The 27,710-nt window shown below is 46.6% G+C and overlaps 1 protein-coding gene and 1 long non-coding RNA gene across 7 annotated transcripts in view; one reads left to right on the top strand and one right to left on the bottom strand.

The window, feature by feature from the left end:
- Positions 1–120: 120 nt before the first annotated feature.
- KANK4 (KN motif and ankyrin repeat domains 4) overlaps positions 121–27,710 on the bottom strand; it is a 73,163-nt gene continuing 45,573 nt past the window's right edge. For 3 of the 6 annotated variants that reach the window (XM_058717179.1, XM_058717181.1, XM_058717180.1), the window contains 8 exons: positions 23,027–24,973; positions 21,614–21,725; positions 18,218–18,436; positions 16,734–16,821; positions 14,298–14,517; positions 10,116–10,258; positions 6,348–6,548; positions 121–2,063 (listed from right to left, as the gene is read on the bottom strand). In XM_058717179.1, coding sequence (XP_058573162.1) covers positions 1,959–2,063; positions 6,348–6,548; positions 10,116–10,258; positions 14,298–14,517; positions 16,734–16,821; positions 18,218–18,436; positions 21,614–21,725; positions 23,027–24,973 — 3,035 coding nt within the window. In that variant the 3' untranslated portion in view covers positions 121–1,958. The remainder of the gene's footprint in view (positions 2,064–6,347; positions 6,549–10,115; positions 10,259–14,297; positions 14,518–16,733; positions 16,822–18,217; positions 18,437–21,613; positions 21,726–23,026; positions 24,974–27,710) is intronic. The other 3 variants (XM_058717183.1, XM_058717185.1, XM_058717184.1) reach the window with 1 other exon arrangement.
- On the top strand, positions 2,029–27,508 carry LOC131504637 (uncharacterized). The gene is made up of 3 exons (XR_009258081.1): positions 2,029–2,125; positions 10,595–10,664; positions 27,372–27,508. It is a non-coding gene; the product is annotated as an uncharacterized LOC131504637 (long non-coding RNA).

The following is a 27,710-nucleotide window of genomic DNA, read 5'->3' as shown; positions in this document are numbered from 1 at the left end:
ATAGGACATGGAACCCCTCCTGCTGTCTGCAGAACTACAATAGCGAATAAGACCCACAGTGCAAATTCCAAGAACCAAGACTAGAGAAATGCAAAGAAATACCTTTGAGACAAAAGACTAAGGGGCAGCATTTTAATATATAAACAGTCAGGCCAGGCCAGAGCCTTGATACTCCAAGTGCGGTGTGGCTCAGGAACATCAGCATCCCCTGAGGACTGGTTAGAAAAGTAGACTCTCAGCTCCCTTCCCCTCAGACCTACTTCATTCTAACAAGACCTGCAGGTGATTGTATGCATATCAAAGTTTGAGAAGCACTGGGCTGGAACATTTTTTTAAGGTGGGTTTTTGCCCTTAAAATGTGCTTTCAGGTCAAAGTAAACCCACTTAAAGTATTTTTAGCTCATTATTTGCTCCATTCTCTCTACCTCTGAGCAACACTATCACACATCAGTGTCCTGCTCTGGGACTTTGAGATGCTCATGAATCCCAACAGCGTACAGAAGTTTGCTGCGCCATTTCTGTAGACAGTCAGTATGGGTTACAAATTTGATTCCCAAACTTCCATCAGCTGTTCCTTGTATGACACCCCCAGGAGATAGGTTGTATGATAAGTTCCTTTTTGGGAGATGATGAAACCAGGGCCCAAGGAGGTTTCGTGACTCTCCCAAGGGACACCAAGCAAATTGACATATGAGTCAAAATGAGAACTAGAGGTTTTGATATTCCAATGTGAGGCTCACCAAACTTTGATGTCTTTTCTTTTTATATAAAGAGGATTTTTTTTTTTTTTTGCATAGGAGACTTTAAGAACAAATTCATAGATAACTTTGTGTGAGTTACTGAATAGAAGCCATGCACGTATGGGCCCCTGGGATTATGGAAGTTTAAGAGAGAACTGTCTGTCTAGTGGAGAGAGGAGTGAGCCCAGAGAGGGCCATGCCCTGCTCAGCTCCCACACTCCTGCTGCAGTCCACAGTGACAGGTTTTGCAACCAGGAGCCTCAGAAACCCCAGCGCCTCATGAGGGCTCAGAGTTCACTCAAGGTCTATGAGGGGAAAGGAGCCAGGACTCCCATGAGGCCATGGATATGGCTCTAGAGGTACTGTGGTGGCTTCTAGATGACAACAGCCTGTCCCCAGGAGGATGCTCATTCCTATTTGTTTCTTTCATAGATTCAGAATAGCTGATGTAACTAGGCTCTGCCTAAATACATGTGGTGTGCTTCACTGGATTGGATTTCCTAATTAATTCCAATTTCCCTGGCGCAAATTGGGGCCACTTAATGACTCAGAAATGGTCAAGACTGTATACCTGGCATTGATACCAATATGCTCTTTCTACTTTGCCTGAATTTAAGATTTCTCTATCAACCCTAGCCAAACAAAGGCCCCAGATGGGGTTTGTTCAGTTTCAGCTGTCAGTATGGTGATTCTCCTAGGGTCCTCTAGAGAATGATTGCCAGGGTGGCTGCTTAAATCCACCTCCCCCCAAACCCCCCCCTCCCCTCCCCACCCAATCCTCTCTAGACATGCATATTCAATGAGACATATTCATGTAACTGATTAAAAAACAAAAAAGATGGTGCACTTTAAAATTCCATGTAAAAAGGATTGCTTTGCTAATGTGCTCCTGCCTGTCTGCTCGCTACATGGTGCTACAAAGGATAGAGTCATGAGGAATTCAAGGCTGAAGATGTTGGGGATTTTTAGACAACACCAATGCACCCTGCACCTTATACCCTGCTCTGCAGCCTGCGTAGTTTTGGGGCTTGGCCTAAGGCAAAAACTACAAAGCGTTCTAATGAGCAGAATTATATAACAGGAATGTATGTGCATATTTGACATAGTTTCTTCTCTTGAAGGGCGGCCCTCTGGCTTTGACCCATGCCCTCTCCAAGGGCTAAGAAGGAGTCCAGAGAAGGAGTCTTTTGTTCCCAGCTGCCAGTTCTTCTGTAGCCCCTACGGCCCCAGGGACCTGCCCTGCTCTGCGTGGGCCCGCAGAAGCCCTGCAATTTCCACATGGGCGGGTGATTTCAGAACGATGGACAGAGCTGTTCGGCCAGCCTACAGGGAAGAAAGAAAAGGAGAAACAATTTTATCGTGTCTGCCTCCTGCCCCAGAGAAGGGTGAGTTGGAAGGACCGGGTAGGCATGGGGCATTGAAGTCTATTCCAAGCATCCAGTGACCCTAGGAGAGGTGGAGATTAGAATGGCATGAGGCTCACAAAAAATGGGTCCCCTTCCACGGAAACATTATTCACTTCTGAAAAATCTGTGCTGATGGAAATAGAAGTGTCACACGGTTTGTTTGCTTGTTTTCCCACATGGTTTTTAATACTTCTTTTTTAAATTGGGAAATAGAGGAAAGAAAATAACTCTTCCATTTTTCCATTGCCCAGACCTTAATGAAAGTTAGCATTTTGGTATGTTTCCCTCTAGTTTTTTCTCCTGTGCAAATTTGTCGTTGGTCTTTACATAAAGGAATGATAGTATATATCAATTTTGAATCTGCTTTCGTTTTACTTTATTTTTTAAATGTTTATTTATTTTTGAGATAGAGTGTGCGGAGGACGGGCAGAGAGAGAGACAGACAGACAGACAGACAGAATCCCAAGCAGGCTCTGCTCTGTCAGCACAGAGCCTGACGCAGGGCTCTCACTCAGGACCTGAGAGATTATGACCCGAGCTGAAGTCAGATGCTTAACTGACTGAGCCACCCAGGCACCCCCCAAGTCTGCTTTTATTTTTAACATACCATGGCACACTACAAGATTTTTCCCTCTTCTTAAAATTTTTCTTATTGGCTGTGTTAATATTCCATGAGTTAATGAACTGTTTCCTTTCTATTGGAGACTTACATTTCTAGGTCTTCACCACTATAAATATAGTGCAGACAGTATTTCCCCAATTCTACCTGTTTCTTAAGGACCAACTCTTAGAGAAGTGGGCTCACAGCAAAAAGGACATACCCATTTTTACACCTGATACATGATACCACAGTGCTTTTTACACTGCTGCAATAATGCAGGAAGCTGCCAGGCCCACTCTGTAAAGAAGCTGTATTCAGAAGGGCTCTCAGCCAACAACATGGGCCATTCTCTACAGAGAGTGGTGGGGAAGGCCAACTTGATGCAATGGATGCTAAGCTCTGCGATGGCAGCCATGTTCTTGTATGAATGGCTCAATCCCATTCTGGAATTCTGAAATCTCAACAGCTCCCAAACCACTTTTATGGTAATTCATTTGCCTCCAAGTGAATTAGGAGGCAAAACCCGATGTGAGGCTATCTGTGACCTTATGTAGCCCAGTTAGTGTGAATATTTTTATACTCTGCTTCATAAATACTCATGGATTTAGCATATTGGGGGGGGGCACCCAAGACCCCACTGGACTGTTCTCTGCTCTATTGTATATGGGTGGAATTTTACTTCCTAAAATGTGAAAATCCCTGGAAGCAGGTGGGAGGTGTTCACCCTCAGCCTAAAGCTCTTCAGTCTTCACCAGGATGGAGTCCAGCTCCCATCAGGGCTCCACACACCTGTAAATCACTATAATGCATGGCAAAGAGCCAAACAAGTTGAAAGAGGAACACAGTGAGATCAGAGAAGAGGATGGTGCTCTGTGTGTATATGATGTGTGTGTGTGTGTGTGTGCGTGTGTGTGTGTGTGTAGGGATGGGGAAAGCAGAGGAAGGAAGTGGCGTTTCAGCAGGACCCCGAAGGATGTTCATGGGCTTCACAAAACATAACAGCTTCTTTCTCTGAAAAGGCCTCATGACTGTACCTTCCTTTTACCACCATTTATAAGTTGGTATCTGGCGCCGTTTGATAAATCTTTCTCCGCCAGGTCAGACTCTAGATCTGACCTGTGGCTACTGGCCCAGAAAGAATATCCCAGCACCTGGCTCAGTGCCTGCCCTTTGGTCTGCACCCAGTAAGCACTGCTGAAAGAGGGAATGCTGGATGATAACCGAGAGGTATTCGTTTCAAGTTGATGAAGAGCCTGAGCAGCCTAACTCCTAATGAGTGTGTTCCTAGGTTGGGCGAGTCGGGAACAAAGCAAAGATTTTAAGCAGGGGGGGTTTTCTAAAGCACCTGCGTAGTTTCGATTGAAGAGAGGCACCTGGGTTTTTGTAGGCCCTGTGCTCTGGTTTTCATTGTGGCACTTTGTCAACCCTGAGGTTCTCTGTAAGCACAAAAATGGTGTGATTACTGTTATTATGGGAAAGAGCCACGGGCCAGTCCCAGGGGACCCATGCGCCTTTGAAGAGGCCCATCTGGAGATGACAGCCTGTATCTGTGGGCTTCTCACTTGCAAACCTGGAGAGTGAGGGACCCAATTCAGCTCAGAAAGTGTGGCCAGTGAGACCACCTGGGGTGGGTGAATCCCTCAAATGCCTCTGCCAGAGCCCTGGGAACAAGGCAATAGTGTGTAGCTCCAGTGGGAACCTGGCTGGGCAAGTTCCTGCTGGGCAACACTGAAGGCCTGAAGAAATGGGATGGGCTCAGGCAGCCAGCACACGTGTGTGTGTGTGTGTGTGTGTGTGTGTGTGTGTGTGTGTGTGTGTGGTGGTAGTTGGTTTGTCTTTCGATATGACAGAACCTACTATGTATCAGGCAAAAATGAGCAAGGTATAGTCTCTGCCTTAAAAGAAGCTTTCAACTTGATGGGTGCTTTGGAGGTACCCATTGCCAGAGTAGGCCCTTCAAAGGGTAAGCCTCGGGATCCAGAGACCAGTCCTCACCACCTCCTCTTCCTCATCTCTTGATCAGCCCCCAAGAGGCTGGGTGACCAATTTCTCAAATTACCTTCTAAACCTAGAGAAAGTGCTTGCTGGCTATTCTGGGGGTTCCACATTTATATCAACCTTTAAATGGTGGTAGGATAAGAGAAACTGATTTTAGGACATGAATTATCTCTCAGTTTTCCAAGGAAATTATGAAGTCATCCAAACCCGTGTCTAAGTCTCCATAGGATATGTGCCCATTGAAACAGTATGGTGACCACGACAAGGGCTGGACCCCACCCTTCAGGGTAAACCTGGAGGAACAGGGCTTGGTGCTTGGTAGGGCCTCAGTCAGCAGTCCCCTTGTCCCTATGAAATGTCTCACCCAAGTCACCTTTGGGAAATTGGGGTGTGACCCAAGCAGGGAGCAGGTGAGTGGGCCACAAGTAGGGTAGAGTTGGGGCTCAGGGGACCTAAAGACACTGGACCAGGGTGTGAGCTTCTTGGGTGGGGTGTGAGGGACCCAGCAGCTTGAGTCACTGATGGAACAATCTCAGGTAGTTCAGATGTGGCCCAGTGAGGGGGGCTGTCCTTGGGCAGGGGAGGGACTCTTCCCCTTTCCAGGTCTTTTTCCCTTCAAACTGTGGGTGTTAATAAAGTATAGACAAGTCTGTGTAAAGCATTATAGTTCCAACAATAAGGACACTGAAGTCGAACCTGGGCTTGAGTCCTTCCTCCAAGAACCAGAAGCTTGTGACCTTATGACAGCTACATAAACTCTCTAAGCCTCTGTTTCTTTATCAGTGAAAATGGGGATCAAAGTGTCCACGTCACTAGATTATCGAGAGGATTAGTGAGATAATGCATGGAAAGGGTTTGGCTCCTGACAGTACTCTAAGGGGTTTGATGGAGCTGGGTTGCACTAGCTGTGTGATTTGGGGTATGTTACTTAACCACTCAGTGCCTCTGTTTCCTTACAAGCAAATGGGTGGCGTCAGCAGAGACAAACCTCATAAGGTTGTTGTGGGGTTTCAATAATGTGATCCTCGGTAAATGCTTAGTGCAGTACTGGGCACTGAGCAAGCCCTAGAGACATGCCAGCCACCATCATTGTTATCACACCAGCCGTCACCACCATCATCCTTGTGATCATCATCGCCATCACCTTACAAAGACATTTATTTAAGAAGCATGTGCCTGGCAATGTGACCTCGAGCCAGTCGGTCGATGATATCCACCACCCTGTAAGGTGTATCACTGTCAGAGAGTGGACATAATTTGCACTTGGTTCCTCCCCAGCCTTTCAAGTCCCCGTGGGCAGCAGAGCTCCCTTGTCCAAGGTGCTGCTCCAAAGCCCAAATGCGGTTGTTGCTGTGACCAGTTCAGGGCCAAGGCCAGGCCTGGGCACATTTCCTTATGATGGTGTGAAAGGTTAGGATTTGGGGGTTCCCAGCTCCAAGGCTCCCCGCATTTACTACAGATCATCTCACTTAAGTCCCACAACAGCGCTATGAGGTTGATTCCATTGCTTCTGACATGTGCTTCCTTGAATTCTACTGGCTGGCAGGCACTTTTCGGGAAGGGAAGTGAAACACCTACTTGTTAATTGCCTGGATCTCTCACCTTGTCGGTCAGGCTGCTGTCGCAGGCTGGGTGTGCCAGGAGCAGCCGCACCATGTCGGCGTTGCCGTGGTGACAGGCCAGCATGAGGGCCGACGATCCCTCGTGGTCTTGCAGGTTGACATCTGCCTGGCAGTTGAGCAGTGCCTGGACCATGTCCTCCCTGTCATGGCTGACTCCCAGCATCAGGGCAGTCTGGCCTCCCTGCCACACAGAGCACAGGGGAATGGTGAGGATCCCCTCTCCAGCCTGGGTATGCTTGGGCAAGATGGTTCCAGAAAATGACCATTGAATCTGAATCTCCTCCTGCCCCTGGTAATGGACACATCCTTCTCCACCTGGCAAACTTCTGCTTTGCCAAAACACTAGTCAAATGCCACATCCTCTCTAGAGCCCTCTGCTAACACCCCAGGCACGGGATACATAACACAGCACTTACCACTTGGTATTGCAACCTGTCAATCTCTCTCCTTCTCGTGGACTGTGAGATTTTTGATGGCAGGGACTAAGCCTTTTTCACCTCTGTCTCCCCAGTGCCTGGCACCAAGTATATGCCGATAAACATGGAATGATAGAGTAAATGAAGGGTTGAATGCTTCTGTACTGTGGCTTTTTACTCTCTGCCCTGGCCTAACTTCCTGCAGGAAGCCTTGGTCTACTCAGAACACCCCTGGTATTTTCAGTTCAGTGATACCTAGAACCCTCTTGTCTTGACAAGATCTCTACCCGCATGGTCCTATGGTCATTGCTAATCTATCACCATTTAAATTTTTTTTTAAGGTTTTTTGGGTTTTTTTACTTATTTAAATAATCTCTACACCCAACATGGGGCTCCAACTCACAACCCCAAGATCAAGAGTTGCATACTCTTCTGACTTGAGCCAGCCAAGTACCCTGGCATTGACAACTGTTCACATCCCTGTAATCATTAGTGCATGTGGCAGTGGCCTTGAGTCAGAAAGTGAGTCCAAGCCCTGGTTCTCCTATTTCCTAGTGTGTTACTCTGGCCCCATCACTTGTATTCCCTGAATCTTGCCTTTTTCTTTTCTTAAAAATTATCATAATAATCTGTCCTGTGTACCTCACAGGGCTTTTGTGGGAATCCAGTGAAATAAAGGGTGTAAATAGAACAACGTATGGTAGCAATTTTGCTGATTATAAATGGGCCATTATTTCTCATAGATTTTCCTTTATGTACTTAGTCCTATTAAATGACCTGATTATATTTTTCCCTTATGGTTCTCCTGGGTTCCAGGCTTGTCTCTCACTGGACACCAGGCTTTTTTAAGGTTGTAAGAATGAGGCAAGGACTATGTTTTCCCTCCTTTCAGATCCCTGTGGCTCTCAGCACCAAGTCCTACGTGTAAAAAGTGCTGAGGACATGTTTGCTGATATGTTTGCTCACTGATTAAGGGCCGGTCTGTGGTCACTGATGGATTATGCTTCCCTGCCCAGAACTTTGGGACTTAGAGAAAAGAAAGGAGGTTTGCAATCAGGAAAATCCTGGCTGTGTCACTTCTTATCTATGTGAATTGAGTTAACTATTATCTATATGAATTGAGTTAACCTCTCAATGGCTTCTCCTGATCTAGGGAAATGGGAATGCTCAACAATATTACCTGCCTCATGGGGCTGTTCTGAGACTCATGTGCTTAACAAGTGCTGTGCATGTGTTAGCTATTATTGTTGTTATGAGCATGAGCGATAATGTGTGACAAATACCCAGTATGTGGGATTGTATTCTTAGGTATCCTGGTTCTCCATTTCTCTGGCACCCAGATAGATCTTTCCAGAGAAGCCTTGTTTGCCTTTTGGTTTGCTTATACTCAGCCCTGAAGTAATGGTTCTTTCTTTACTGGCCTAACTAGATCAGGAGATTTCCATCGAGACCCCTCTCTCCAAGTGGTATTAAAGCCAGATGACTTATGTAGATTGTCCTCTTGTCTGTCCCTATGCCTGGCTTGGGGCCCCTGCCTTCCTCACCTCCCTCCTGGTCCAGTTCAATACAATTTAATTCAACGATATTTACAGAGTGCTGCTATATGCCAGGCACGGTGCTGATCCTGGAGATACAAAGAGAAATAAACAGCTTAGCCTAGGAGACTCCCAGCCTCCTAATTCACTATTTACCTGGTACCTGCAGCTCATATGCAGCTGAAATATGTAAAAGCCCTGGAGGGAGCTGAAGGGAACAGTGGCAGCTATGAATTCCTTTCCCTCCTTAGCAACCTGGGATGAGACCCATGCCCTCCTAGAGCATCTATAAAAAAAAAAAAGGGCATTGATTTTGATTTTGACGAGCATCCCTTCTTAAAAGAGGGCCAATTTAGAAAAAAAATTAACATATTTATGGCAAACATTTTAAAATGAAAGCAGCTTTATTAAATCCCATGGGGTAGGAGCTCTAGGTGAAAATACTTTGAAAAACAGAAAGTGATCTACAAATGTCTGTTCCTTGCCATCAGTAGGATCACTATTAGATAAAGTGTGCAAAGTGACTTTGCTATCTGGGTAGGCTACTGTCTGCAGTCACTTCCTGGGGGTGGGGGGGACAAGGGAGTTAAATATATTGTTGGGAGGCACTTTCTTATGGGTCTCTAAGTTTTTTGCATACTTTGTGAGTGAGACACTATCTGCTCTGTTGTTCTAGACTGTCTTTATATTTTTTGCTTTATTTTAAGTAGGCTCCACACCCAGCGTGGAGCCCAGTGCGGGCCTTGAAGTCACAACCCTGAGATCCAGACCTGAGCTGAGATCAAGAGTCAGATGCTTAACTGACTGAGCCATCCAAGCACCCCTAGACTGTCTTTTTAAAGATGCTTGTATAGTGAACAGCCTTGGAAGAAAGAGATAGCGTCTTCTCCAAAACAAAGGGCAAACATACTCACTATCCAATATAAAAGATTCAGGATCCCTAAGCTCAGGGTTCCTTTCCAGTAATACAACCTACTCCATGTACAGGGATCTGACCCTCCTCACACCTGTGAGAATTGGGTATTGGGGCTCAGGGAACTGGTGTAAATACCGATGCCATGGCTACTCTTCCTGCTGTGAGTAATACACTGTCCATCTCTGGCACAGGAGTTTCATGTCTTCTGCCAGCGTCCATGACACTGTAGCATGCTAACTTGTTAGCATTAAGGTAGAGTACAATCTCAGACCCTTCACAGTTCTTGATAGTTAAGCTACATCTCTGATCACTCTGGGGGGAAAGAGAGTTGCCTGCATTCTGTTGTTCTCATATTGGTCAAAGATGGGTAAGTGGTCTTTTGAGGAGTTCCCATTGTTCCATATGGAGCCTTGTCTAACTCAAAGCCCTTGGGGCTAAGGACCATGCCCCTATGCTATCCTCTCAAGTAGAGGGGCCCAGAAGCTAAACAGAGACATGCTAACCCTTTGAACTGCTTTCTAATTCATGTTGGAGGTTGATTACCTGCAGAGGCTTTCTACACAACCAACAAATGTCTTTCAGCATTTTCATGTCCTGCTGGTGCTAACTGGTTCAAGAAGTCTGGTCCAGATGGACTTTGCCCAGTTTCAGACCAGGACACAGTTTACAAGCTCACTGACCTCTGTCCTAGCCTGTCTGGGTCTCAGAAGCTTTTGAGGAAACCAAATGTACAGGCTTTGGATGGATGCCATTTGGAGGGCCCAGCCTTCTTGGGTTAAAAACTCTACAGGGATCTACATGCAATTTTTCACCCCACTGGCAGAATAAAACTGAGAGGTACCCATATTTATTAAAGATGGGATCACGTTCACACCTCTTACCTGAGTAGCTTGGATGTTCACATTTCCTTCTCTTAAGAGCTTCCAGACGACAGCCATGTCTTCGTCGGTCTCTGCAGAAGCCAAGGGAGTGATCATCACGGCAGTGTAGCCGGCTTTGTTCTGATGGTCAACATTGCAGACACCTGCAGGGGGAGCAGTAGGCGCTGGGATAGCTCCCAGGTTGGCGGGGGAGGGGGGGGGGAGGGGGCAGGAGTGAGCTTCTGCTTTAGCAGAGCACAGTTCAACAGGGCACTCCCTGCTAGTTAAAAGGCCATGGAGCAGAGCAATCTTTTCCCAGTGGTGGAGTCAGTGTTTACATTTTTAGCAGCCTTTAAAAGTGGCTAGTTTTCTTTACAAGTTTTCTGAAGCTACTCAGCAAGAAAGGTCCAACAAGGTAGTAGAGTCAGAGATGGCCAAGGGGTAAAATGACCAGGACTGTTTCCTAAAGCAGAGCACATGACATGATTCCCATTTTACAGATGAGGATACTGAAGGTCGGTGAAGCTTCATAAACTGCCCGAGTGAAGATGAAATGAGACCAGAGCTCAGGTAAGTCTGGCTCTCACCCACCGCTCACCTGGCCACCCATCACCCACAACTGTCATTTTAGGCTTTACTCTAGGTCTGTGTACAACTCTTAAGTTGGTGGCAGCGTTTTCATGTCTTTTCCAAAGGCCTAGTGATATGTTGGGCAGTGTGCCAGGTGGCATGAAAAACGCCACAGGAAATCTTTCCAGGAATAAGCATCTTATTTGAAAAATCGGGGAGGGTGGAGGCCTCCATACACATTTGGGTTAAAGCAATTAAGAATATACATTTCAAAGTAGAATGAAAAATAGCACATTTTAAATATTTAAATACTTAAATAAAGTATTAGTTGAGAACTCAAAGGAAATATCTGTTTTGTAACCCTGGGGGTATGCATTCATATCTCGCTGCACCAAAGGTGACATAGGTCATCAGCTTCTTAACTATTGTATAAATGATCCCGCTTCTTTTTTTTAATTTATTTTATAAATTTTTTTAAATGTTTATTTATTTTTGAGAGAAAGAGGGAGAGAGAGAGAGAGAGAGAGAGAGAAAATGAGAATGAGTGGGGAAGGGGCAGAGAGAGAGAGGGAGACACAGAATCTGAAGCAGGCTCCAGGCTCTGAGCTGTCAACACAGAGCCTGACGTGGGGCTTGAACTCACGAACTGTGAGATCATGACCTGAGCCGAAGTCAGACGCTTCACCGACTGAGCCATCCAGATGGCCCACAGTCCCACTTCCTAAGGGCAATACCATGTGGAAAACAAAATCTTTCCCATACTGTTGCTTATCCAAAAAAGCTATGTATCTCTTTTGGACAATAAAAAAAACTATCTCTATAGATCAAGTCATTTAGTTTTTCTTAGCATTTCTTCTGTAGAATGGGGATAATAATAGAACCTATGGGGTTACCATGAAATTTAATGAGTTAATATATCAAAAGAACTTAGAACAGTACCTAGCACATTGTAAACAGTCAGTAAGCACTTACTGTTTCACTAGTATAGTATTCTTATTTCTATATCCTTGCTACTTGCTCATGAAGACTTAGGTATTCATTGTAACAAATATGGTTTATGAAAAAATGCATAAACCTACAATTAGGGTGACTTATTTACAAGTTCTGTACTTGGGGTAAAAAAACAATATCTGTTTGACATTCGCTCCACCCCACCTCAAACAATTTTTCAGAAATGTGCCATTGTGATGCCAGGATGCCAGTGGATACAAAAAAATCAGTCTGGTCCATTTATCATCAGTAAGCCCCTCTGACCACTGTCATGACCAGCTGGGCTATGAAAGTTGAATCTAACTCCACACATTGCCTCACAACTTTGCCTTGATAAAGATGGGAATATCTGCATTGCCTTGTTAATGACTTTTTTATTTTTACCTCTTGACTATCTTGTGTTTGCTTGTGTTTTATTTTTACCTCTTGACTATCTTGTGTCTAGCTGTCTTGCTAGAATACAGGACTGTTTGCTGTAAACAGTCCTCAGGTTACAGTTCTCTTTACTCTCTTCAGGAACATGACTTGTAGCTCAGCAGACTAAGGACTGACTCCTCCTCAGGGGTTCAGAAAGGGGCTTCACCCAGGGCTTTCACAGCAAATTCTTCTGAGCAGCCCCTAGGGAGTAAAGCCAACCCTCTCTGGAGTCAAGAAGAAAGACTCATGACTGAGCACGTTCCCGTTCAACAAGCTTTCTCCCCTGCAGCGGTGTTCTGGCAAAATAAAGGATGGATCACATGGGTGCCTGGGTAGCTTAGTTGGTTAAGTGTCTTGACTGCGGCTCAGGTCATCATCTCATGGTTCGTGAGTTCAAGCCCCACGTCGGGCTCTGTGCTGACAGCTCAGAGCCTGGAGCCTGCTTCGGATTCTCTGTCTCCCTCTCTCTCTGCCCCTCCCCTGCTAATGCTCGTTCTCTCTCTCTCTGTCTCTCAAAAATGAATAAATACTAAAAAAATAAAAAATAAAAAAAATAAAAAAAATAAAGGATCAAAAAAGACTAAGGTGGTAGAGGTGTACCCGCTGGCTCCATTCTCAAAAATGACGAGTCACTTCAGTGTAGCCCCTTACGGTTTGTAGTGTGCTCTCTGGATGCTTCACAACTGCCTGGGGTGGGAGCCTAAGTTTCGGAGTGTGACTGGTCTGTCCTCCTCAACAGCCCTTCTACATTGAGGGAAAGTAATGGTACCTTCAGCCCGTTCTCCAGCAAATCTTCATTCTTTGTGCTTATGGCTATTTAGCTCTATCAGTAAGTTAAACAGAAAGCTTCCAGATCACTTTAGGGTTGGTGAGAACTGAATGGATTCTCAGTCCACACCAGCAGAAGTGCACAACAACCAAAGCTTAGGGCGTCTGTTCTCTGGCCTGGCCCACCTGGAGAACTTCTAACAGGCTGCAAGTCTGAGCTACTTGAAGATGAGGGCTCTACATTTCCCGTCTTTGGATTCTTCACGCACAGGGGCATGTTCCATTGAATTATGTGCCTTTCTCAGTTGAGCTACCCTTTTTGTGGTATGCGTGAATCCATGAAGAACTGAAATCTAGTAAAATTGGCTCAATGTCAGAGTTGGGACTTTATCTTCCTCTGATGATGTGGAAAGTGGAAAGAATTTTAGGCTGTCATTAGGTCCATCACCTATTCATTCCAGTAAAAAGTTTCAAGGCTTCTTAAGGGACCTTTGGAGTATTGGAATGATGAGAAGGAGCCAGTCACGAGAAGGGTTTTAGGGAAAAGGGTTCAGATAGAAAGAGAAAAGGAGGGAATGAGCATGGTGAGTTTGAGGCCATCTGACTGGAGTGGATGGAAAGAGAATGCATGGTGGTGGCTGAGGGAGCAAATGCAGGCAGGAGTCTTGGATTTCTGAAGGCCAGGCTGAGGAAGTTGCCTTTCATCTTAAGAGACATGGAAAGCCGTGGGAGGAATTTAAGGCAGGGTGGATAAGATCCAAGTTGGGGGAAAGCTGTTGGATCTAGAACTGAGACTCCCTGATGCCCACTTAAACTCCTCCTCTAGCCTCCTACATAAGGTTTACAGATCTAGCATGTGCTCTAATTCCTGGATGCCAGGAATGGGAAGAACAAGTCAGTCGTATCAATTTTAAACCCCAGCAGCACACTTAGTCATTATGTGATCTTGGGATCACGCAAAAGCCTATTGACTTTTCTGAGCATCGCTTGCATCACTTATAAAAAATCGGAGTAATCATCCCTATTGACAGGAGTTATGAGGATTAAGTGAGACCTCATTTGCCAGGGGCTTAGTAGAGGGCCTACTCTGCGGAGGATCATTTGGGATGTTAAATCTCCTATAGATACTCTCCTAGATATCCTACATACAGCCTTCGTGAACTCCTAGATGACACTGGACCTGGACATGCCTTCAGTCAGCCCCATCACCCACCTGTCCACACTGTCACTCCTAGGCCACTTGATGTTGTCCCACACAGCAACGTGAGGATAGTAATACCTACATCACAAGAGCATTGTGAAGAATAAGTGACATAACAAAGGCACGGTGGTCTAGTCCACTTCCTAGAATACAGGAGGAACTCAGGACAGTGAAGCATCACCTCCCTGGAAGGAAGTGGCTACAAAAGTTGCTCTTCAAGGAGGGACCCTGGCTGTGCAGATGCACCTGTTTCTGACCTGTCTCCAGCAGCAGCTTCACCACAGAGAAGTTGGAGTGAGACACGCTATAGTGAAGAGCCGTGTTCCCGTTGCCATCTGCCATGTTCACAAGCAGCTTCAGGAAGTGTGGGGAGTGGGGCTGGACCCCACGGAGGTAGGCCGCCACCACAGCAGGGCTAGACGACTTCCGGCTGGAGACACGGAACCACTCTTGACGGATGGTGTTCAAGCTCTGCCTCTGAAATACCAACAGATTCCAGTTCCAGGAGATTACCTGGCCTGGGGTGCTCCAGCTGGGGTGTTCCTTCCCACTAGGAAAAGTCAGCTTTGGATGCTTCACGGCTAGCCCTTCAGCTCCCTGTAACTCCATGTGACTTACTCCTGGAGGGATCAGAGCTAGTGGGGTTGAGTTTGCACCTGTGTGATGAGCCCCCCATGTGAGGTAGAAAGAGGACTGGGAGAGCAAACAATAACTGGTGACAGTGTCCTAGGTGACAGTTTGAATCTACTGTACGTTTAGCTTGCGTCCCTTGTATGCACAGGATAACCAAGGCCCCGTCTTTCATATAACCAGCCAATATTGACCTTAGCCCAGACTCTATCAGGACTTTTGTGTGTTTTCAATAGCCATAACTAACAAGTCACAACATTTTTACTAATGGGAAAAATGCATGCTGAAAGCTAAGATCAACAACATGGCCAATTTATGCTAGAAAATAAAACCCAAACAGCTGTGCTTGAATTATTTTTGGCTTTTAAGCTTTGCTAGAACCTTCAGAGAAAATGATTTAACAACCCATGGCAGGACCTCACTATCTGCAGTATTTAGCTCCTTTGGAACCATCGATGAGGAGAATTCCAGACATAAATGACATCGATTCTCTGTGTTACATGACCTACATGTTTAAAATAGAACATGTTTAAGTTATTTATGTAAGGGGGAGGAGAAACCATGGGGATGTGACTTCACACTCATTCTGGAAAGGGACTGGAGTTGGAGTCACTTAAGCCAACGTAGCCAAGCTTAAGTCCTGGCTCAGTTGTATGACCTTGGAAGTCATATAGTCATTTTCTGGCTCAGTTGTATGACCTTGGAAGTCATGTAGTCATTTTGAACCTTTCTCAACTACCAAATGTGGGTGAAAAGAGGGCTGGGTCCCTAACCTGTCCCTGGCTCTACACAGTGAGGTCTTTGTACAACCTGCTTTGTCTCGAAGGTGGGGTGGGGGTCGGGGGTACTTTGAACCTAACCTGGGTGTGGTGTCAGGTTTGCACATCTTCCGTCACTTTTCTTTTTCTGTTTCTTGTTTACTTTATTTTTAAGTAAACTCTATGCCCAGTGTGGGGCTTGAACTCACGACCCCAAGATCAAGGGTTGCATGTTATACCAACTGAGCCATCCAGGTTACCCTATGTCTTCTAGGCAGAAACAGTGGAATCTTTTGTGGCTGAAACATTTTTTATATATCAGAATATCTCCCTTTCCTGTGGAATCTTCAGGAGAATCTGGAGAAAGATCCTAATATTAAGGAACATACGGCTTAGTTCTGTAATTCATTCAGAACTACTTATTCTGTAACTCAGAATAAGTAACAGGAGTTTCGATCAACATCCATCCACATCACACACTGGTTTTTTAACAATCTGGGAACAGTTGTTTGCCAAATCAGCTGAGATAAAATAATCAAGATGGGTTGGGCTGAATCGGTCATTTTTTTACCCCTAAGCCTCTTCTGCAAGGGAGAACAAAATGGGCTCTAAAATGCTTATGGGTTGTTACACACTGGGGCTTACCAGCTGGCTCTCATGACTTGGGAAAATGTGTCTGTGCCAGTGTTTCTTGAGTAAAAGTAGAACCTAATGGTTATCTGTTTACACCTCTGTGGCCATTAAGGCGCCAACAGATATATTTTCTTGCTTTTGGTCTCTCAACCCATAGGTACACGTCAAGAAAAACAGTATAGACTACAGAATTAAATACAAGGGCTTGAGGGTAATGAAACATGCTGCCCACCGCCCACCTTCATTTTATTAATGAGGTGAACTGACTTGCTCAAGATCTCACAGAGGTCCTGGGACTAGAATCCCGGTTCCCATTCCACACGCTCTTCACTCTGCCCACAGCTCTCTCCAATTGTGAGGTGATTTTGAGCCTAAGCCACACAGTTTTGTTTTGTTGATTGTTGTACACCTGATATTCAGGTGCAGCGCCTGATAACCCTCAGTAGTGCCTCTGAGCACCAGGCTGCTTCCTGGTGTAAATGCATCGGTTCCCCTCTCCCAGCATAACCCATCACCTAGGCAGCAGAGTTTGGGCAAATGAAGGCACCCAGAGGAAAGGGACTCCGTGCACACCCACACTGCCGCCTCAGGCGGGAGACCAAAGTCACCGAGCTGGAACTAACAGCTTAAACAGCACGGACATCCTTCCATGACAATGAAAAATCACAGTACCAAGAGTTGGTCGGTGGTGGCCCCACTTTCTGGCAGATGTTGGCTCAATGCCCGGCATGCACTGAGGAATTCTTCTGAAGGCTTATATCTAAAGAAGAAAAAAAAATACATATATATATATATATATATATCTTCATATTAATAAAAAAGAAAGTAATCCCCTACCTTGACTTTCGCTTCTCAGCGGCTGAAACACCACTGAGCAACTTCCCAGGACAAGGGATATTACACTGAATACAGCCTCCCACAATGAGGCTTGGCTTCTGAACTCTTCTGAAGAGTGAGTCAAGCACATTGCCCTTTTAATCCTGCTGTTTTCAGGAGGAGGGAGTAGATCACCAAAGCATTCTGGGGGCCATGGGCCTAACTGCAATTCCTGACATGCTGGGAAAGGAAGGGCTGTCTTCCTGACTTTGGCTAAAACATTTTCTGCCTCAGCGACTTGAAAAACCCAAAGAACCCAATCCATACTAGCAAATTTTGTCAGGTTGTTCTTTCATGAAGGGTACCATCAATGCTAACAGAGTCAATAAAATGAAAATCAGTTAAGCTGGGATGCACTCAATGATGAGCACTCTTCCCGTGTTAGTATAAGGGCAGACAGACCATCCCAGGGTAGGACTTAATGGCATTGGTCACCAGGAAGCTCTACCCTCATCACGTCTTTATAGTGCTGCCATGTTGGAGCAGCCCTGTGTACCCGCTTAGCAGTCAGATCCCACTCACTGCTCGTCGCTACCCCTGGCTGGGTGTGGTAGTGATGATTATGGTACTTACTATCCTTATTTCCACTATTTCTTGAGAGCCTACTGTGTGGCAGGCACTGTGCTAGGCATTTTACATATTTTTTCTCATCCAGTCCTCAGGTCAAACCTATCAGGTGGCTGTTATCCACATTATTCCAAATGAGGAAACTGAGGCAACCACAGTTTAGGTGCCTTGTGTAAAGTGACCCTGTGGCAGACATAGGATTTGAATCCAAGTGTGTCCAACTCCAAAGACAGTACTCTTTTCATCATGTGACATGACCTCGCATCTCTTTCAAAGATGGGGTTATGTCAACATGGCCAGCGGGAGAGGCAGAAAAGCATATGGGTAAGAATCAGAAAAGATCTGGGTCAGAATCCCTGCTCTGCTAGCTGCGTCACTTAACTTCTCTAAGCCTCTGTTTCCACATCTGTAAAGTTGGGATTATAATAATTTATACCTTGCAGGATAATTAAAAGGATTATCTAAGATAGTACATGTAAAGTCCTTCACATTTCTAGTGCTGGGACCATGTTAGCTTTACACGTAGCGCTCTATGACAGGATATCCCATGAAGGCAGGAGTACGTCTGTGCCTAACATAGATTAGAAACTCAGTAAATCTGGTGAACAGAGAGAAAGATGAACAAATGAACAAATAATGGAATAAAAGGGTGAAGAAATGCCCTTGCTCTTTCTCGGAGGATTAGTGCTCCCATCCGTGCCCATCTGACTCACCTCTCAGCCTTGGGATGGGGGAGGTCTTCAGGAGGCCCACCGTCCTGGCCTGAGGTGCTGGTGCCCTCTGGGGTGCCCTGCCCGGCCTTGCAGCCGGGGTGGGCCTCCTTGCCCTGCTTGTGTTCTGTGCCATCACATTTCTTCTCAGCCTCGCTGTCAGACAAGTCTTCCGGGGAGCTGTCCTCACCGCTGGTCTCCTCGCTTGAGGTGGTCTCATAGCTGGAGAACAAGACAAAGGTCACTCATTCTGTGCTTCCTACCCAGTGCCCAGGTCAACACATATAAGAACCAGGTGGGCTTCAGATAATAATTCCCAGCTTGCTAAACCACATCTCCATTCTCTATACCTGCAGACCTGGGTGAGGGGACTCCCAGGAACCTTATGTCAGAGAAAGATGTAGTTAAGAGCTGTGGCTTTAACACCAGAGGCCATTTTGGGAGAAAAGATAATTAACTGAGCTCTTTGCAGTGAACATGTAAATAGCCCATACCCTAATTGGCCAATGCATTTGGAGGATTTAGACAAGCAATCCAAGATTCTCACAGAAGCATTTTTTCGGGAATCCTAACATGTTGTCTAGAGAGGGGCCCAGATCTAGGCAAACATCCCCACTCCCACCCTGGATCCTCTGAGTTGACTGACAAATCATCACGTCTCCAGGTGATTATGAGGCTTCCATTTAGCTCCCCTGTTCTAGCCCAGCTGACCTCTGAAAGGAGGGACCCATCTGTATCTACTCCCAGCAGGGTTCCATGGGAAACCTGAACAGTCAGGGTACCTGAACCCAGCATCTGCCTTTCCTGGCTGCAGCCTGTTTTAGCTATTACTTGCAACAGCAAAAGCAAGGGCACGGGCCCTTGACTTGTGGCCCCTCCTCCCCAGGAGTGACCCTTATATTCAATTATGTGCAACTCCACTGAGGTGACAGACCACAGACCATGAAGAGAAGTCCTGGAAGATTTATCGATCCTTCTGCCGATAGTCAACAGGAGACCCCGAAAGAGGATGCTGCAGTTAGGATGAAGATTTCGGGTGCTGGGGCCATTAGACGCTGCCACAGAGATCAGGGGAGACCAGTGGCCATGGCTTCCACAGAACCCCCTCATGCCCTTTCTCTGAATGATGGCCCCTATGGAAGGCCCCTGTGCTCACTGGATTTGCAAACCCAGCCTGCTCCTTGGCGTGTTCACATTCGGTCTTGTTTAAACCAGATATTTCTTCTATTGTGCTTGGAACCACCTTTTACTTTTGTGATTAAGGGAGTAGGGGACATACTACATTTACCAAGCTGTTCTTGTCTTACAGTTGCTTCCATAAAGACATCACCTGGATGTCAGTTCATTCATTCAAGAGAAATTTATTGAGCACCTACTATGTGTCACACATTGTTCTAAATGCTATACCAAAGTACCTGTCCTAATTGAGTTTATATTCTAATAGGAAAACAACAGAAAGTAAACGTGTAAACAGTATAATTACATAGTGATAAGAACAATGAGTAAGATAATAAAGGACCATGGGATTGAGTAATGGGAGGAGGGGCTACATTAATTAGAGCAGAAGTTTTTTTCACCCTGGCTGCACATTATAATCACTTGAGGGGATATCAATTCCCAATATCTGTGCTGCACCCCAGACTAATTAAACTGGCGTTTTCAGGGAGGGGACTCAGACGTTGGTATTTTTAAGGCTCCCCCAGGGTTTCCAAGGTGCAGCCAAGGTTGAGAAACATTGGACTAAAGTGACAAATACTGAAGAATATCTGGGACAAGAGCACTTTAAGAGGTGGGGGAGATGGATGGAAGGACAGATAGCAAATGCAAGGGCCCCAGCATGGGCCCAACTTGGCACATTTTAGGGAAGAGAGACAGGAGCCAATGGTAGACACTGAGGCAAGCTCTAGATGCAAGATTGACTTCCAGATTTGGGCACAGGGCAGGCACTGTCAGGGGCATTTCAGAAAGGGAGAGAGAACCTGCTTTTAGACTTTGAGATTAGGCTGATTCTCCTTTCCTGTGCATGAGCTGGCGAAAGCTGAAAACGTCAGCGAAAGCTGACGTTAGTGGCAATGAGAACAGCAACCCTCCTATGACATCCCATTTCCTTATATCTGATGTTTTCCTTGCAGAACCTGCAACAGTGCCGTCACTCTTATTTGAACCTGGTGTCTTCCTTCTGATCTGACCTGAATTAAGCAGGGGTTCTGACCCCTTTGGGGCTACCACCGGGGCCTGCCACTGGCTGGGTCATGTGCCCCTCCTTTAGGCCTACACTTCTTCCTCTACACCTCTCAGCATATCAGCATTTTCTCTTTTTTTTTTTTTTTTTTAATTTTTTTTTTCCAGTGTTTTTAATTTATTTTTGGGACAGAGAGAGACAGACAGAGCATGAACGGGGGAGGTGCAGAGAGAGGGAGACACAGAATCCGAGCCATCAGCCCAGAGCCCGACGCGGGGCTCGAACTCACGGACTGCGAGATCGTGACCTGGCTGAAGTCGGACGCTTAACCGACTGCGCCACCCAGGCGCCCCCAGCATTTTCTCTTTACTTCTTGTCTTCTCCCTGCCCTGTCCAAACTATGAGCTCAGGGCAGGGACCATGATTTATTTCACTTTTTTTATGACTGACACCTAATACATTTGTTGACATTTAATAAATGTTTGTTGGATGACTGGTCTAGAAAATACTCTGAATCCAGGGGCGTCTGAGTGGCTCAGTCCGTTAAGTGTCCGACTCTTGGATCTCACTGTTTTGTGAATTTGAGGTCTGAGTCGGGCTCTGTGCTGGCAGTTTGGAGCCTGCTTGGGATTCTCTCTCTCTCCCTTTCTCTCTGACCTTACCCCACTCATACTCTTTCTCAAAAAATAAAATAAAATAAAAAAAAAAGAAAGAAAATATTCTAAAGCCAATGATTTACTCTCTAGAATATATAAGGTTTGATTCATGTTCTGAGTCAATAGGCATTGGTTGCTTTTCTTCACGCTAAAAGATGTTGGATTGATTTGCAGTAAGTTAGTTAAAAGGAAGAAAAAAACCTAAATGGATGAAATTTGAAGTTCAACAAACTAAGAGTTTGTCCTGGTTTCAGTGTTTGTTGTGCAGATTAAATGTCTTCTGTAAAGGGCCCATGTGCTCCCCAAATTCCCAGAAGCCACCTGGAATCCTGGCCCGGGGGGCACCAACACCGAGACATTAAAAGCACGGGATCTGACAGACCACCACAGCTGGCAAGGAGCCAAACACATGCAAACCCAAGATGGAGTTTTAAAGGGCTGTTAATTCCCTTGAAGAAAAATGAGAACCAGATGCTTCCCCCTAGGAAAAGAGAGCACTAAGGACAACAGCGGGATGGGAAGTGTGGAGGGGGCAGTCTGGGCTTCACGAGCGATGCTTACCCACCGTTAACCCCAACAAACTGAAGGTTCTTTTTGGTCCCATTACCTCCTGCACGGAAGCCATAGTCTTTCTTTTTCATTATTGATTTAAGGCTGGTCGACGGGGAGATCTCTAGGCAGACACAACATCACAGGTTAGAATGATCTTGGGGATGCCCCAGAATGCAGCAAAACCGGTACTCTTGCTTTGAGCGGATACACACTGAAGATATGTAAGGGGGTAGAAAGGGACAGAGCACTAGATAATGTAAATCAAATATTGTGAAGGTCTTTGAGGAGGACTGGCCTTCTGGTCAACACCAGCTGACCTGTCCCTGTCCACAAAGCCCTTCTGAGTGTGGATGATGGAGTGGAATTAGTGGCACTCTTCCAGAAGAGCCATGTGGTGTGTGTGCCATTTATCGTCCCTGTTTTCTGGAGGGAAATCTGAGGCTCAGACTTGCTCAGTGAATGGCAGAACAGGAGCAGAAGTCCATTCACATGACCTCTGCTCCAACACCCACCTCTGCCGGAGGGCACCTCAGTGGTCTTTCCTGGCTCACAAGCCAGTTGACACCTGCGATGCAGGGCAGGTAGAGCAGACACGTGAACGAGAACATGGCTTCTTTGGCTGTGCTCACAGTTATGGGAGGCATTTTCCAATGGGCAAGACTGGAAATAGCACCGACATCAGGAAAAAGCAGCCAGTTTGTGATCTGCGGCAGGAAGCAGACTTGCGCCCCGCTCGTTGAGCAAAGCAAAATATGGTTCCACTTTATGCAACAGAAAAGTGTGTGATCTCTTACAAGAGGAAGTGTGCTCAGCCAAAGGGTCGACTTCCACATGTATTGTTCAATCTCTCTCTTACACACACACACACACACACACAAAGTATTCAGTGAAATATTTCCGATCTCAACATCATGCTCCTCCAAAACCAGGCTAGAGAAAACCTCTACTGTGCAAGAACCAGAGAGGACCACAGGAATGCAAGAGCCCAGGAAACAGCGAAGGCAGGCTGAGGTTTAGAGTACACACAGCCAGGGCCATTCTTGCCCTAGACATTGCCTTTGCGCCATGCAAATGAGAAACAGGCACCCCTCTGGCTGGACACAGTGCTGCAGACTTGGTGAGTGAGTGTGGGCTGAATTTCAGCTCCCGTTTAACTTCCCTGGCCGGCACCTTTGTGCTCTGTGCTATCTGCACAGCTGTACAGGCCTGCACAGCCTGCAGTCAGGCCCAACCTTAGAGCAAGGACAAGAGTAGGGGCACAGAGCCTCCACTGTTACATAGATGGGTTTTTATTCCACTGGGTTCCCCGAGCTGCTTAAACCTTTTAAAAATACATATATATGCATGCAATTAAAATCCCTTTTCCCTTTGACTCGCCAGGTAGAGGAGAAATGGTTCCCTGTGTCGGGGACCAGTATTCACCCATCAGCGGAGAGGAGGCGGGGGCCGGGGGCTCCTTCTGGGGTGGAGCGTGGGCCGAGTAGGCAGACAGCAGCAGGTTGAGGGAGCTGAGTAGCTGGCTCTGGATGCTGCTGAGCTTGGAGGCAGGCTGCTTGATGGCACTGGCCAACTCCGGGTACCCGTGCTCCAGGCAGCTCCATTGCTCCTGCAGGAGTTCCTGGATCTTCTTAACATATTGCCCAATAGTGGCATCTGTTGGTGAACTTGGTGGCCTCCCTGGGCGCTCCTTCCCTGGCAGCTCTGAACTGGCCTCCTCCCTCCCTGCCGGGGGAGTCTTTCTATCACTGCTCCATGGAGAGCCTCCTGGTCCCTTGCCCAGACCCTTGGCTCCCACCTGAGGGTCCCCCTCAAGCTCAGAGCCTGTTTCTTCGATCCTCAGCTCAGTGGAGAGGCAGCTATGTAAAGAGGGCGTGAGGACCATCTCGGGTCCTTGTGGCAGTGAGAGCTGAGATGGTGGCATGAATTCTGCTGGGCTCCAATCCCCCGGTTTGTGGCTGTCCTGCCCCCATAAGAGCCCATTCTCCTCTCCTCCAGCCCTCCAGCTTTCAGATCCTGTGCTGCCCAGAAGGTTGACTTCAATGCTCTTGTCACACAACTCCCTGGTCAAGAGTCCATGGAGGGGGTCAGTGTTGACCATGGTGTCAGTCTGGCCCTGAGCATCTCTGGCGTTCTCATGGCTAAGCTTATCTGCCAGTTGAGCTACAGTGCACTCTAGTTCTTGAATCCTCTGCTCTCTAGCCTTAATTTCCTCCTCCTGCTGCTGGAGGGCAGCTCTGACCTGGGCCAGTTCCTCAGTTCTTCCAGATAGCTCACCCTCAAGGGCAGACAGCTGTTGCTTCAGGCTGGAGATGCTGATGGGATCCATCGTGGGGAGGCCCAGGCTTTCCTCCGTGACCCGGACGCCAATGCTTCTCACGTCTATCTCCACAGGTGGTGGGGGTGGGATCTCGCTGATGTTGAGCTCTATTTCTTCTAGGGGGAACTCGTTCTCAGGGATGGGTGATGGCAGAGGTGGGGGACTTGGTGTTGGGGAGCCAGGGGTGACCACTACCTCTGCTTCTGGGGTTTTGTGTTCATCTTCTTCATCCTCGAGAACTATCAGTGCATCCTGGGATGAGAAGGGAGGACTTGGGAAAGAGAGGTGATTTGGAGCCTCCTCATCATCTGCATCCTCTGGAGGCTCAGCGCCTTCCTGGACCAGCTCTGGAATCCCTGGCACCAGGTCCCCAAACTCTCTGACTTTGGGTTGAGTTGTTGCTCGTGGGGTGGAGTTTTGAAAGCCCGCAAATCCATCTGCAGGGCCAAAGGTGCCATCACAGACATTGCCTTCACCCTGAAGGGGAGGGAGGGCAGGAGGTGTGGGGGGACCTGAGTTTAGGCTTGGGTCCTCTGAGGCCCTGTTTTGCAGCAGTGTGGCTGGCATGCTGGATGCCCTCAAGAGCTGGGGCCGTCCACTCCCGGAGGCCAGCTCAGCCTCCCTGGGGGCTGCAGCCTCCAAATGTCTGGCTGTCTCCGCCAGCAGGGCCTTCCTGTGGTAGCTCACGTCACTCCCGCTGGTGGAGGCTTGCACATGTTCACCAGGTGGCAACGACTGGGCTCGCTCCTCTGTCCCCAGCGGCACCTTCCTTGGCACCACTGGGGACCAGTTTTGGTGGGGAAGAGCAGCATGGGGGCGAGCCCTGCTGTCAAGAAGGCTGAAGTTTCGGGGCAAAGTGCTAAACTTGGCCTGCTTGGCCCTTCTGTGGATAGGAATCCTTTTGATGGTGTTTCCCTTCTCAATGTCATCCACGTACTTGAGGAAGTCCAGGTCTAAATGAAAGCCATATGGGGTCTCCACAGAGTAGGGGTGGCTCTTTGGAGGGTCTTTCTCTTCCTCTCCCTGAGAGGACTGGTCTTTGGCTGGGAGACCTGTAAAAAAGAAGCACAATGTTAATAAGAATTGCAGGGTGGTGAAGCCGAATATGTGTGATTTAGACTTAAGGCTCTCACATGAGACTTCTCCTAAATGTCCCAGCCTCTAAATTAAAGCTGAGATTCTCACAGTCTTCTGGCCATGCTGAGAGTCCAGGTTATTAAATCAGTGTGTACTTAGCCAATGTCTGCAAGGAAATAGGTAGAGGAAATAGTTTCCAATTTGCAGTATTCATCTCAGTTACTGCTGTGGAATCTGCCCACAGACCAGCAAAATAAAATGGTCTCATACTGTTTTTCTGGTTCTGAGTCACAGTAACTGCTGAACTGAAGTGGCCAGGAATTTGCCGGATCAGGGTACTAATTGGAAATTATGAATACTGAAGGTTTTGAAGGATAAAATACACAACTGCCTCAACATTAAGAAAGAACCTTGCATTATTCAAATAGATACTAGTAAAGCTTGCCGAAGCCAGAGATATCAAGGAATTATGTCTTCTGTATTATTTAAGCTACCTCATATGTGTCAGCCTTCAGATACAGGAGGATCAGAGAGAATTGGAACATGTAGTCATGCACAGCTCCTGCTCTTTTCCACCTGAAAACTGTTTAGTGCTTTACAAACATGAGTAAAAGTGCTTCATTTTCAAAAGCTCATGTCAGGTGAGGAAATACCATATTCTTCATAGACTGGATAAAAGCTAGTAAGGAAAAAGGGCCACGTCGAAAGGAACATTGGTGTACATCCTCTGAGAGGGGTGGGACTCATGACTTTTCAGGGCAACCCAGACTATCAGGGGACATTGTGATGACAAAGTTCACACCAAGGCACCATTGATTTTCTTGACTCCCACAGTGAATGCTGAGAACAAGTCAGTCCTTCAACTATTTGCATCCATAAGGACTTCTTCAGGTTAAATTGTCTGTTCTCATGTAACACCCCTAACATTCTGCTAAACATGCTCCAAAATTGCTTAGCTCAGGAGAGAACATTAATGGACAGCACAGAGATCAAGAATGCAGGTTCAAAAGCCTGGTCTGTATTTTGACCCTTAGGGAAATGACTTAGCCTCTCTATGTCTCATCATCTATAAAATGGGAATATCAATAGCAAGATGAGATTATTGTGAGAACTGATTAATTAATATTTATAAAGTGCTTCACATGATAATAAACATTCAACACGTGCTCAATATTGTAGTTATTATCTTTGTGGAAACACAAAACATAGAAAACCGATGCCTCATAATGGAAATGGATTTGCCTGGGTACACAGAAGGGGACAAAATTAGGGGCGCCTGGGTGGCTCAGTTGGTTAAGCATCTGACTTCAGCTCAGGTCATGATCTTGCAGTCTGTGAGTTCAAGCCCTGCGTTGGCCTTTGTGCTGGCAGCTTAGAGCCTGGAGCCTGCTTCGGATTCTGTGTCTCCTTCTTGTCTCTGCCCCTCCCCTGCACATGCTCAGTCTGTCTCTTGCTCACAAAAAATAAGTAAACATTAATTTTTTTTAATTATAAAAGTAAATAAACTTTTAAAAAGTACTTTTCTTAGGCTTGGAGGTTAATTCTGCCTTGGCAGGAAAGGGATGACTTCACAAAAGTGACCTAAGACGGACATAAAATGAACAAACAGGAATTTACCAGGAGAACAAGAGGGTGAAAGACATTGTAGCTGTTTATCTCCAAGATGGCCACCATCACTTCCCACCCTCCATACAGGCAAGGGAATCCCACAGTGAGAGGCAGAGTCTGTTTCTCCACCCCTTTGAATCTGAGCTGGCCTGTGACTTCTTTGACCAAAATAATATGGTAGAAATGATGCTGAGGGAATTCCAAGGTTAAAGCCTGGAGTTCCACCTGGGTCTGTTAGAATGCACACTCAGTGGAAAGGCAGATGCCACATACGAAGTCCGTCTTCCCTGAGACTGCCATACTGTGTGGAAGCCCTAACAGCCCCACACGGAAGAGATGGTGAGACGTGCTTAGCCAGCCCAAGCTGTTCCAGCCATGCTAGCCCAGGTGCCAGGCATGAGTAAAAGAGCCCTCAGATGACTCTAGTCTCAGCCATCATCTGACTTCTGTGACAGTGAGGCACTCTGAGTGAGGACCACTCAGCTAAGCTGTGTTAATAGTACATTCTTGTTTTACACCACTAAGTTTTGGGGTGTTTGTTACACAGCAATAAATAGCACAGATTCTAGATACACATCGGAGAATGTGCAAAGGCATGGAGGTGTGCAATGTCATAGTGTTCTGGAGTTCTGTAAATACAGTTGATGTGGCTGGAGCTCCAAGTGAGGTAGAGAAGAGTAGAAAGAGACAAGTGGAAAAGTCAGCAAGAACCAGATCTTGGAGCAGTTCACATGCACACCAACAAGCCTTGACTTCACTCTGCAGGTAATCAACTGTGGCTTCTCAAAGAGTATCTTCACAGAGGACTGCAAAAAGGACAAACCAAATGCCTCAAGACCATTTGGGAGCCTGCTGACATGGTCAAGGTAAAAGAAGCTAAAGGCTGACATGGTCAAGGTAAGAGAAAGGAATGAAGGGAAAGGGACAAGTTAAAGAAAAAGGGTGCAGTTGATGGTGCTACCTGGGGTAGCTTCTGGGGGGCTGCTTTCTCCCCACATGTGATGACATATTGGGCCTGAGTTCTTCCCACTTGCTCATCTGATCTCTCCTTTTGGCCAGTGTCACATGCTTTTCAGGTGGCCCTCTGTGTTTAGAGAAGTACAG

The sequence above is a fragment of the Neofelis nebulosa genome, chromosome 2 (assembly GCF_028018385.1).
Source record: "Neofelis nebulosa isolate mNeoNeb1 chromosome 2, mNeoNeb1.pri, whole genome shotgun sequence".
In the NCBI taxonomy this organism is placed as follows: domain Eukaryota; kingdom Metazoa; phylum Chordata; class Mammalia; order Carnivora; family Felidae; genus Neofelis; species Neofelis nebulosa.
Note: the sequence above shows the minus strand (reverse complement) of the source record. Positions and strands in the feature narration are given on the sequence as shown.